This window comes from Rhipicephalus microplus, unplaced genomic scaffold (genome assembly GCF_043290135.1).
Source record: "Rhipicephalus microplus isolate Deutch F79 unplaced genomic scaffold, USDA_Rmic scaffold_262, whole genome shotgun sequence".
NCBI classification, from domain to species: domain Eukaryota; kingdom Metazoa; phylum Arthropoda; class Arachnida; order Ixodida; family Ixodidae; genus Rhipicephalus; species Rhipicephalus microplus.
In genome coordinates this window covers 184,335-197,753 of record NW_027464833.1, presented here as the reverse complement: position 1 = coordinate 197,753, position 13,419 = coordinate 184,335, and the positions used below count along the sequence as shown (strand labels likewise).

Here is a 13,419-nt window from a genome sequence, read left to right as displayed (position 1 = left end):
ATGCACACAGCGCTAAATGAGCGATTCAGAAACAAATTAAAAAAACTCTAAGTGCTTCAGTTCAGCGTCCTTCACTTCATAAGTAGCAAGCATTTCGAGTCCAATCGTAATCGGTAAGATGCTGCTGTAACAGCAAGTCTCCGTGGCGAATACGTTTTGATAGCAAATTCTACACAAGGTGGATGATTATGAAAACTACGGCGAAATAATTATATAAACGAAATAAATATATAAAAATTGTAAATGTAACTTGGTGAAGAGAGAATCAATCTTCGAAAAAAGGTTAGTGTGCAAAACAAGAACTACATAACTATACTGAAGTTAAATGGCACAACAGTCTGTGTAGCTACTTGCAAAGATTACTGCATCGCCATGTGGTGGTTGTTCCGATGGCGAGAAGGCGGCACATATGTCGTGCCTTCGAGCGAGCCACATTGTTCAGCCGGTTCTGACGACCGCCATGGAGAGGGTGCGCTGCTTCTTGTAGTCGTAGTGCGTGAGCGGCTGGTGGAACCAGTCCAGGTCGCTCGGCAGGTGGTAGCGCATCACGGTGGTGATGAGCATTATGGGCCGGGCCCTGTCGGAAGGGATGCCCGGTAGCGTCATCTCGCGCACCGTGCTGGGGATGTACGAGGGCCCCGTGTAGAGCTCGTGCGTTTTGGAGCACTGGACAACGCCCTGAACCAGGATCACGTCCAGCACGGCCTCGTCGAGCGAGAAGTCGATGGCGTAGTACAAGTTGGGCATGATGCCGTTCTCCAGGAAGCGCTTCAGCTTGTCGTGCGTCCACTCCTGCCGAGCGGGAGAAGCACATGCGTGAGTCCGCAGTGCCACCAGTTTTGTTTTTTAACTGTCAAAATCCTTCGATGCGTCATGAAACGCAAAAACTCACCATCTGTACTGGCGGCGTCAACACGAATGGCAGCGTCAACAAGTACTCGCTATCTGTTCATGACGTCAACATATACGTCGTTGAAAAAGTGACTCATGACTTAATGATGTAGTCACTATGAAATCGAATGACGTGACGTTACCTGATGACGTGATCACATACTATCGCCACCTGGTTTAAGGTATGCTGATTATGGAGGCAATGTAACACATTGTTAGTTGTATGAAGCTCTCGAAGGTACCGTTAAGCTCACATTTTGAACAAAATGTCAGCTAACGTTGCCATTCGAAAGTATTTCTCACATACGATATATGGTTTATTTTTGAAGGGGTTCGACATCAGAAACAAGTGGATATAGATGCCCACAACACCTTAAATCTCAACCCCAGTTATGAAATACAGAGTTTCCGTTGTACGGTTATGTTCCAAAGCATATCGGTCGAATGGGGTTCCTCCAGAAGCTACTTGAAACAAGTCATATTTGTGTAGCTCATGAGCTTACTTATTAGGAAATTTAAAGCATGCCAATAAAAGGCAGTCATGAAGGTGCAGGGGCGTTATCGATATGTCTGTGAGCTGCATGTTTGAGATCCTAAGTAGGCCGACGTGCGACATGCGTTATTAGCCTTGGAGCGCTCACAAACGTGAAGTCGTCTTCGGCGTCAAAATGTTGTGATGCAAAAAGCCAACGCAATGTGAAGACGTCCTTATTACGTCACAAATTGTAAGAACTTGTGACGTTATTTTGACATCATGACATGATGTCTTCACGACAATTGGACACGAGTTCTCGGGCGGAAATTCGTACCACTATTCTCGCACTCGTCTCGGAATTAATTGCTACTCGCGTTCTCTTGCTATATAAAGCTGTCTCAAAATTGTCGCACGGCCCTCTAAACGGTCGTCAGTGGAGCGCTGCCGCAATCATTGAACACAGATACGTAATACGTTCCTACAATACACAATTGAGCTTATTTGCTGACAGTTGTTAGCTTTTACAGTCTAATAACACTTTTCAGAACCTCCAGATATTCCGTTAACTTCATGATAGACTGTACAAGAGTTAGAAACTAACATCTTATCAGTGGTACACTCTTTAAGTAGGTCATAAGTGTGGAAAGCGGATAGGCAAGAACAATTTATTGAAGAACATGGAGGCGAGATCGGCATTGCAAACGTTTGTTTTTCACTACACTGAATCGTGCCAAGTTGACACGGTAATGTTCTCACCCAACTAGCAACGCGACTTTGACTTATTGCGCGTACATCACTTCCGATACCTACGTTGTTCTTAAAATCGGTTACACAACAGTGCAGGCAACGTCTATCTCTTGTTGCGTTCAACGCCAGGTGATTTCTCGTACTGAAAAATGCGCCTGAAGAACAGCGCACGCTGTTGTTAGTTCTAAGGCGTTATTATGAATTTGGAAATTTTGAATCTATCAAAGCTACAGACCTACCTGGTACCGCTTCTGCTTCACGAGCACGGCAAGCCCGATGCGAATGGCGACGCTGAACCACATGCGGTAGACGAGGTTTGGCGCCTCCGGGAGCTGCTCGACCAGCGTTGTCATCTCCTCCATAGGGATGCAGCACATTTCGACGTCCGTCTCGCACGCACACTGGCACACCGACGGCCTCGCCGTCAGGAAGCCCAACAGGCCGAGACTGTCGGGCGCCACGAGGTAGTCCTGGAAGGCTCCTTCGCAGAAGTAGAAGCGCGTAGAGTCCGAGTTGGCGAGCTGCACGGGGTTCGCCCAGGGCTCCTCGTTGCAGCCGCTCACCCGGACGATACCTGAGCAGATGATGAAGACACAGTCGTGCATGTTGTTCTTTTCCACCAGTAGCTCACCTTCCTTCAGATATTGGTAGAAGCAATTGAGCAGCTGCGGCACGACGTCGCGCGAGAGCCACGGCACGCTGAGCATCGTGTTGAATGCTGTGTTGCCCACGGTCACGCTGGCGGGCATGCCATCGGCGCGCTGGATCATCCACGACAGGTTGGAGAAGAGCAGGCTGAACTGCTTGTCGTCCAGTAAACCCCCTTTGTGTAGCTCCCTGAGGCCGTCGAACGCCTTGTTAAGGATCTTTCGAGCTGCCTGGCGAGTCTTGGTTGCCACTTCGATATTGGGGTAGCGCTGCTGGATGTCCACAACGTTTTTGAGCGTGTGCAGCTTGTTCAAGCCACTATTCTCGCGTATGGAAGCCGCCAACTGGGGTATGGCGATGAAACGGGATACCTTGTTCATCGCCTCGTCTTCAGCTGTGATGTAGGCCCAGCTAAGGTCATACGCGTAGAACAGTTTGCGGTTCAGCAGCCCGTTCAGCATGTCCCATATCCACAGGAATAGCACGTTGCGTTTCTGCAGCGTCTTCACGATCCGACACGAGATTACTGTGATGAAGCTTATCTGCAGGACGCTGGTGTAAGTGGCGTCAGGCTTGGTGCCGCCGCTCACGGAGGTCATGCTGATGAGAAGGAACTCGATCACGACCAGGAAGTACATGATAACATCAAGCTGCTTCCAAAGATTCTTACCCATGCGCAGCATGCCAAGGGTGTACACCAGGATGACCATCTCTATCGAGTAGAGCAGAATGTAAGCTGCTTGCACTGACGTGGCGATCGACAGGAGTAGCTCGTACTGGGAGGGATCCGAGCGCTTTTTGATTATAAACAAAGCCAGGCCACTGAGCAGCAAGACGAAGCCCAAAGCAACGAATCCGACTAGCGCATGGTACCAGCCTTCCTTGAGCATGGCTGACAAGAGGCTAACGTGCTCTATGTCCTCTTCGTCATCTTCCGTACGTGAGCGGGTGGAACGTCTTGTATTGTATTGGCGCTTCTTGATGGCTTCGTCACCGGCGAATCGTTGCACCAAGTCCTTAAGCCCATAGATCCAACTGGGGACGGTCACGAAAGGCTTCATCATGGTGTAATCCAGGGAGACTTCCTTCTCCTTAGCATACTGTAGGGCGGCCAGTATCTTGCTCTTAGTTTTGCTGTGAATCATGCCATCCTCGTATTGCTTGTTGCAACAAACCTTCTGAAGCCGAAGGATGGAACAACTGGCCTTCCTTGCAGCAGCATTCCTGTAGGCGAGTGCCGGCAAGTATGTGTCTGTCTGCTCTGCGTGGTCGTCTTCGTCGACGTCTTCATAAGGGTTTTCGATACACGTGTGCATCTGAACCCACTTCCAGTCGGCACCCGAGAACTTCTTGTCTCGTCTCTGAAAGTTAGTTGATGAACTCGCTGTGTTTCGAAGCGCGATTATGACCATGTTCATGTTGGCCCTTTCCACGTCCGTCAGTGCCAGCAGCCCGAGGATCGACATTAGCTTTGGCAGTGTAGTGGTATTGAGGACTTGCACAAGGAAGAGCGTGCCCAGGCGAACAAATTGTTCCTGGAGGGCGTGCTTGAGGTTGATGGTCGGAAAAGCTCTGGTCAAGTCTAGGGCGATCATTATGGCGCCCTTGAAGTTCGCCCAGGCCACAATCAAGCACTGCTGCCAACTCAGGCTATAACCCACTGATGCCAACAGCGGATACAACACGATTATGGTGACAAACCGGACACCGATTTTGGCAACGTACGCGTTGACTGGGCTCATTATCTCGTGCCACGACAGAAACTCTCGCGAGTCTCGGCCTATCCGAAAAGCAGACAGGAAGATGATGACAATTTCGTAGCCGTACCTGATGAGCATCCAGAACTTTCTGATCGATATCGGATTGTACACAGTGGCATCTGCATGGGAGCTAGCGGCGAGACCCATCGAGAGAATGGTGCTGATGCCAGCACCGTGCATAAACTGCTCGGCGAAGGCCCACGTTGCTATAACACTGATAGCACTCACCATGAAGGAGACGGGAAGGTCCTGTGCCAACGCTATCATAACCATCGCGAGTGCGTGTCCCAGCGCCTTGCCCACCAACGGCCCGATGAACAGCGTAGACGTGACTGTCCTCAAGAAAGCGTAAATAGTCAACTTCTCCGGCAGCGTGCTGAACCGGTAGGCCATCCAGAGAACGGTGGCTCCAATGAGCGGCTCTCCCATGATGATGGTCTCGAGTATGTGCGAGTGGGCCAACGACAGCGCGTTCATGTCGGACACGAACATAAGCTCTGGACAGCACGTGAGCAAGCTGATGAGCACCGTATCGGCCAGGTGCTGTTTTTCGGCGTCGCGCATACCCGACATGTACAGCATGAAGAGCATGGTGCTCAAGAGCAGACCACCGAAACCAAGCAGCACGCACTGCCAGAAGCACTGCCTGAACAGGTGGCTGCGCAGGTTGATCGAGCCGGTAAACGTGAGCACGGGCAGGTAGAGGAACAGCAGCTCGCGGATTTGCTGGTCAGTAACCGGAAGGACTTTCTCTTTCACGTCGTAGCCGCTGACGAAGCGGCCTGCGCCGAAGCCCAGCGCCGCAACCACGGCAACGACTGGTATGTTGAAGAAGCGTCGCAGCGCGCGACACACGCCGGCTACGATGGCCACAAGCAGGAGGATGATCACGCTCACCTGCCTGTCGCGCAGGTTGAACTCGACGTCGCCTTGCTTGCCGATCAGCGAATTCATCTCTGCACATCTGCGTCTGTAGACTGGCTACGACCAAGAATTAGGCCTGGAGATTGCGATGAAGGCCTCCGCGTGAACCGTGCTCGCGTGACCCGTGCGTCCGAGGGTGTCTTCTTCATTCTCTGCCATGTCGTGTACTGACATATATAAAGCTGGACTCCCAGCATCTCCGTTATGTCTCTTTTGCAAGGAGTCAGAATCAATAGATCATTTCTTTTTATCCTGTCAACGATATTCTCATCAATGGAAAAGATACCTGGTCGAACCGATTGAGAAGCTAGGTTTAAAAATAAACGTGGAAGTAATTTTATCCTTCTGAGGGATTACATTAGGTTATAGCCACAGGGAGGTTTACTCTGTCGTGTGTGCGTTCATAATGGCAAGAAAATGATTACCTTGTTAGTCTATTGTTATTATTATTTACGGCTACGAGACTACCTGAGTGTGAATACCTGACTTATAACTAACACGCTTGATGATCCTGCCGCCCGGTTCTTGCCGATCCCACATTGTGGGCGAGTGCCAACAAAGCTTAAGGCACATCATCATCATAATCATCCTCATCATCATCATCATCATCATCATCATACCTTCTGTGTTGCTTTTGCTGGCCTAACTGTGTACAGACTCTTTCAAGAGCCGTATTTTTTTTCGGGCCTGAGTTTTGTCTACAAAAATAATATTTGTGCTTTTAGTGAGGACCCACGACACTTAATAGTAGTGGAAATAGTAAAAATACTTGTCATTCAAAAGCTGATGTTCTTGAATTCTCAGATGAAAGAAGAATATATCAAGGAAGGATTAGAAATTGTTATCGAGTACAAATAAAAAAAAGCGGACAGCGTTATTAAAGTTAAAGGAAAACCGAAGCGCCGCCAACATGAACTCGTTGAGAGAGTGGTAGTTATTCGCCTGGACACACACCTTACCAACCATTATCAGTGGGGCTAAATTTATTCTAATCGGTAGTATAATGCTGGAATAAACCTTGCGCAAACAAACCTCAAGTTGTTATAAAAGTAGCTAGTTTATTTTTGTGCGCCCATTCGCTTTGCTCCCCCTCCGATTCACGGTTATTTCAGCTCAAATAATGCATCTCTTGGGCTCACTGATTATTTGCAAAAGTGTAAATGAGAAATAACAGGCAGGGTTAGAAACTTCAGGCTGAGCTTTTTTCAGCAACGTGCGAGATGAGTACTCTTTTCAGCTGGCAAAAAAAATCTCGGGAAATGTATGTAAAACATCGCAACATATCCATGGAGTGAATGATGATGAGTGAGGCGAAGCGTCCGTCAGTCCGTCTGTACTTCCATCTGTCTGTTCGTTCTTGGTTCCATTCGTTAGTGCGTTCATCCTGCATCAGTCCGTCTGTTCTTGCGTCCATCCGTGCATTCATCCGTCCGTCTGCGTATCTATGCTTTCAGTTGTCCATCCGTCCGTCCATGCGCCCGTCCGTGCGCCCATTCGTCCCTCCGTCTGCTTGCCTGTCTGTCGTCCATGCATCCGTCCATCTGGTAAACACTTTAAGTACCGCCATCTCGCACATTTTCATCGCGATCGTAGTCGCGCGATCGCCTCTCTCCTTCGCCGGTGGCACATACCACCCATGTATCCCCTATGGCAAATACCAGCTCTCTCAAGTATGCACCACCAGCGGTTACGCACGACAAACGGGGGACGCACAAACCACGCCATAAGGAGCATCGCCCCTGAAAAAGTCGTTCATATACCCATTTTGGTAGTCGGTGTCACGCGGAGAAATGAACAAGTAGTGGCCTTTTCTCCCCATCTTTCTTCCCCAATCCCCCTCCTCTTTGAGCAGGGTGGCGAACCGAATGCTACAATCCTGATTGACGTTCCTCATTTTCTCTCAATCAATTCTCTCTCTCTTCCTAGAGAAATGTGCAGTATTTTTACTTTTTGAGTAAAGTTTGTGAGTTGGACCGACTTCTTTGTGCATTTTGAATGGCCATGCGTACGTCGAGGGCACGTGTGTAGCGGGGAACTTTATCGGAAGGGGGAGAAGTATTTGAGAAATGTGCCTATTTGAGGAATTCGTAGCAGAACAGCGCAGAGACGAATCACAAAGAAGATCTGAACAGCACGAGCCCAACTATACCCGCTCTCCATTTTGCTGCAAATATTTGAAAAAGGAACAATTTGGAGCTCAGAGAGATTCATAGGACCCTCCTGCTGTCGACTCCTCAGGCTATGAGATTGATCATTGGCTTACCAAGCACGTCGAATTTAGTGAGGCCCAAAGGTAACATATTATACGACGTAGCGTCAATACTCACCTTAGAAAACAGATGTCACTTCTACCAATCTGAAGTGCATGTTACTGTGCGGTGATGCGCATATGGAAAATTGGTAGACCCTTAAGTTTCTACTTCAGGAGTTGAACGCGATAGCGATGTTCTTTGCCTTGTGCGTACTTCAAACACTTGGTGTAATCTTTCCGAATTTGCTAGGCACCCACTGCGTGGCCTTAAGGGTGCAGCAGCGTGTGTGCCTTTTGTAGTAGGAATGAGGTTATTAGGATAATCTCAAGTTATTATGTCCGATGGAAATTTACGTTTGTGGTTTACGCCGTGTTCGAGCAACTCTTGACTATATCTTGCTTAGTCACAGGAGCATATACCGAACATAAGCTTTTCACATTGTGGTAACAGTAAATATATAGCCAAAACTGTAATCAACACTGGCGTTGACCCGACATGAGCCCAAATTATCCCAAGGGCGAAACTCCAGGTGAAGTCGGTAGCTCCGCCCGCGTAGGCACCGGTGGGTTAAAGGCTTACATGATTCCAGAAGCACTCTGGACGGAAGGGAGTCTTCCTTGAAGCCTATTGTTCGATATGCACCAACTCCAGTCTTTCTAACTGTTTACATCCGAAGGCCCTTGGTTTGGGCACGACCAGAACATATTATTAAACAGACAGGGAGTGTGTCCGCTACTTTAACATTCTGCGGCAAGGTTCATGTAAGTTTTGTTAAGCACGAAAAGTGTGATATAGAATGACTTTGCCTGTTGTCCACCGCTCGAGGCAGAATTCATTTAACTCCATTCTACGCCATTATCACTATATGTTTTTCAGCAAACTGATCCAAATGATAACGTAATACCGCGGTGCTGTTATGACAAACACTTTGTCAATTTGGCTTTAAGGTGAAAGGTCTGGTGGTTAAAAAAAGGCGTAATCGTTCTAGCACTCTATCGACAACACTACAAGAGCTGTCAAAGCTTATTTCACTCTTACACCAAAGCGACTCTGTGGTATTGCGGTGGCATGGCATACAAAGTACACTCGCGTGATCGCGTCTTCTTTCCCCGTTTTTTGCCTGAATACAGCCTGTTTCTTTAGCAAGAATGTCTGACAGAGGCACTCTCTGATGCATGTAGCATTTCATTTGCGGGGTGTTTTCACATTCGAAGGGCTTTCTTCAGCCACAAAGGCACACACAAATTTATCGCACAATTTGTATATCACTAAAATAGCAAGGATATATGCATCTGAAAGTTGACTAGAAGAGATGAGAATTTGATGTATATAGATAGGTTCTTGTTCAGTTACAAAATTTAATGTAAATGCACAAAAATTGACCCTGAAGGAAACTGCTGCACTAGAGTGTACTGACAACAATAAGTACCGGGATTGCTTAGTGTGACGTCGCTCTGTGTATATTTGGTGACGCAATCGCACTGAAAGCCAGCGCGATCGGTTCACATCATGAGGAACCCTCTCATCCTCTTCTATTGTTATCTTTTCTTCTTGTTCTGAGTTCTTCAGGTTAAAAGAAATCATGTTATCACCATAGGGCCAATGCCTCTAGCAACGCCTGTCGGAATCTTTAAAGTGCCTTTTGATTCCACGTTGCATTACACAAATATGAAGCTGAGAAATGCTTTGCGCTTGGATGTATATATAGCATTCTATACGGCAACGTGTGGAACGAATATATAATGAGAAACAGTGCGCCTGTTTACATTGACAGTGTAAATCTACAGCGCAGCACTACGCGACGCACAAGGTCGGCTGAGTGTCACTTTGTGTCGGTAGCGTGGCCGAGTGGTTTAAGGCGCTGCTTTTAGGCACCAGTCTCGTCGGAGGCATGGGTTCGAGTCCCACCGCTGCTAGAGCAACATTCTTAGCTACAAACTTGCCTTTTTATAATAAATTTAGCGCTGCGCAAGCAAGCCTAAGCTGGTTGAGTTTTGTGCACAAAGAGAGCAACTTACTGGAAAAATGAACAAAAAAGAGGAATTATCTTTTAGATTAAAAATTACGTCAAATTATCATGCCATTACGTTGTCGCTGATTTCGCGCTACATCAAAAAAGGAAAAAATTGCTATTGTGCGTAGATGTGATGTAAAGATGTAACTATTTTGCCTAAGCGTGCTACTTTTTTTTTTTTTGCTCGGAGTTGTCAATCTTCTCAACTATTGCATCGCGGCTTTTCCAGAAATGAGTACATGGTCTCAATATTGACTGCCCATGTTTTCGGGGACCACAGCAACACTGTCAGACATGTATAGCTTTTGCCTCTTTTGTTTGGCAGAACTCAAGGAATAACCATACCGTCACCCGTGCATGCACGACATTCGTCGCACGCACAAAATATCGTGCGCAAGCAGGCGTGCAGGTGTTTTACGATGTGGAAGTGACGCGAGTTTGCCTACGCAGCTGTAGAGCTGCAGCTGCGAGTTGTAAACTATCATGGTGTGCAGACGAAATGAAGGTGAATGCACATTACGTGAGTGCAATCATATAATATTCGGGGTTTGAATTCACAAAACGGCGCCGCGATTATTAGGGGACGTCGTTGTTTAGGGCTCTGCAAATTTCGACCTTCTGGTGTTCTTTAAAGGGCACTAATATTGCACCGTCACAGTGTACTAGAACACCATAAGACACTACACGAGCCTATACATTTCTGCTACATTGAAAGGCGACCACCACGGCCGGGGTCGAACACACGCGCGTGCACGTTTGAACGTCTTGAGAAAGATCCAACGCAAGAACTACAGTGTGCGTAATCTCGCCATTGTGCCTTATCAGCTTTACGAACGATACGGAGGCGCTGTTTCCCTGACGTCTTAAATATATGTAATTAAAAGCTTGTCATGCACTAGGCCACCAGGCAGAAAAATTATAATATGAAAAAAGAGGAATGAGAATATTGAAAGAGGGGAAGGGAAGGAGCTTGGTGGGTAGTTTTCGTAGCCCTTTTTTTGAGGAGCTGTGAACAGTACTTTTAAACATCATCTTCACTCTTCTGATCCTTCATACTGGGCTGCTCCTGGCCACATCGTTCCCTCTTTCCAGTCACACACGAAAGCTACATTCCAAAATAACACAAAAACTTCAAAATTTGTTTAAACCTTCCCAGGTCGCCCTTGCACAGTATTAGATGGGACACAGCTCCGGGAGCTTTTGATCACGCCTGTATTTTTAATACACACCCAGCCATGAAAACTTACGAGGGAGAGTTCTAGAGCTATTGTGAATGTTCATAACGTATGAAAGCATGGCTGTTTCACTTTAATAACAAAATTATGGTCATGCAAGTGACGTAAGATATTACAGGCTGAAAAACTTTAAGCCTAGGGTCCCTGGTTTTAGTTGCTAGGTGTACCTTTGTAAAGAGTGCCTTATTTGGTAATTCACACACACACACACACACACACACACACACACACACACACACACACACACACACACACACACACACACACACACACACACACACACACACACACACACACACACACACACACACACACACACACACACACACACACACACACACACACACACACACACACACACACACACACACACACACACACACACACACACACACACACACACACACACACACACACACACACACACACACACACACACACACACACACACACACACACACACACACACACACACACACACACACACACACACACACACACACACACACACACACACACACACACACACACACACACACACACACACACACACACACACACACACACACACACACACACACACACACACACACACACACACACACACACACACACACACACACACACACACACACACACACACACACACACACACACACACACACACACACACACACACACACACACACACACACACACACACACACACACACACACACACACACACACACACACACACACACACACACACACACACACACACACACACACACACACACACACACACACACACACACACACAAACTCACTCACTCAGTCACAAACAAACATGAAATTCATAGGTTGCCGTCAAATTCTTTTACTGTACATTTTATAAATCAATTGGTACTCATATATTTCAAATGATTAATATAAACTAATAATAAGATCTGAATGACGAAAAGATTACTTGCCGACGGCAGTGGGCAAGTGGTTTCACCCACATTAACCGAGAAGCCTAATTTTATTAAACTTGTTTTTCTGTCCCTATCAAACAAAATGTTATCGAGAAGAGTCATATTGTTGCCATCATAAGAGACCCGTCTCTTCACCATTTTTTTCTTCTGTTTCTATCTCCTTCCCTGTGTCATGCTACGAGATATGACGTAACGTCAATGAAAACCTCGTAAGCATCATGCTTTGTGATTGCATGCACATATAATTACGAGATTGGGAAGCTGTCAACTGCTTTTCGCTTTAATGTTCATATCAAACACGTGTCCAACGACGCCTAATCAGGAAACCAACAGAGCGTCTGTTTTCGTAGGCATTGTATACATTTTCCGCGAAGCGCCACGGAGTCCCATTAGAAGCAGCCGTGCAGCGCGACGTGACGGTAGCGTGGCCGAGTGGAAGACCCTGTGAAGACGGCAGACAAGAACAGTGCAAGTAGCGTGGAAGAGCCACCGGCAAAGACGCCGACTGGCAGACGCACCAGCATGAGAGCAAGAGCTGGTGGCACCACGGACAAAAAAGCTGTAAACAATTCTCTTCTACTGTGCAGTGAAACCGGGCGGTCGGACGGGCCTGGAGGCGTCTAGCGTAGCGCTAGACGTGCGAGGTAAGCGCCATGCTCCGGGCCTCACTCCTCCACATGGTTGTAATGGCGCCTCAAGTATCATTTAGCTTCGCCACGCTGAATGTTAGAGGCTTGGCTTCAAAGAAGAAGCAAAGCCAAGTCTACCGGTTGTTATTGGAAGAAAATCTGGATGTGCTTGCAGTGCAGGAGACGAAAGTTGAAGGCGAGGAGGAGACTGGGAGCATGGTGCTTAAGTTTACATCACGGTATTTTGCCACTGTGAGCCAGGCCATAGGCACATCAGGGGGATGTGTTCTTTTTGTTAGAAAACTGCCAGGATTAGTCATAGAAAAATTCTTTTCTTGCTCTTCAGGCCGAGTAGTATGGTGTGATATTGTTTATTGTGACACTGAATGGCGCATTATATGTGTTTATGCTCCAACTATTGGCCAGGAAAGATCGGTTTTTTTTTTCCAATTTACGACAACATATGTGTACTGGTAGGAAACTCTTATTGGTGGGTGATTTCAACTGTGTCTTGAATGAAAGTGATAGATCAAGCAGGCGCAACGTTAAAGATAGAAGCAGTGATGTCCTGGCACAGGTGATTATTGAACACGAATTAGTAGATGTTGCGGAGTGTTTGCATAGCTCCCGAGATGTGAAGTATACCCACTTTCAAGGCACAAGTAATGCCTGATTGGATCGACTTTACCTTACGGCAGATGCGATAACCCAGTGTAGCAGTTATAATGTTGTCCCTGTTTCCTTTTCCGATCACTGTCTTGTAAAATGCAATATCGGGTCAAAAAAAGAAAGGAACGCCTTTTCTTGGGAACAGTGGAAAATGAACTCTAACCTCTTAAAGGATGAGTCGTTTAGCGCATCAGTTATTAAAGAAATAAGTAATATTAA

At 47.0% G+C, this 13,419-nt stretch overlaps 1 protein-coding gene across 1 annotated transcript; it reads right to left on the bottom strand.

Moving 5' to 3' along the window:
* Positions 1 to 438: 438 nt before the first annotated feature.
* Positions 439 to 5,510, bottom strand: LOC142792912 (sperm-specific sodium:proton exchanger-like). The gene is made up of 2 exons (XM_075885710.1): positions 2,353 to 5,510; positions 439 to 792 (listed from the first exon to the last, which is right to left on the bottom strand). Exons 1-2 carry the CDS (start codon positions 5,473 to 5,475, stop codon positions 439 to 441), a joined length of 3,477 nt encoding a protein of 1,158 aa, XP_075741825.1. The 5' UTR covers positions 5,476 to 5,510.
* Between the last annotated feature and the right edge of the window lie 7,909 nt (positions 5,511 to 13,419).

Bases quoted from the DNA above. Each gene is read 5' to 3' on its own strand.
- LOC142792912 (XM_075885710.1), bottom strand. From the start codon at position 5,475: ATGAATTCGCTGATCGGCAAGCAAGGCGACGTCGAGTTCAACCTGCGC. The intron at 793-2,352 runs GTAGGTCTGTAG...CCCGCTCGGCAG, and splicing joins TGAAGCAGAAGCGGTACCAG to GAGTGGACGCACGACAAGCT.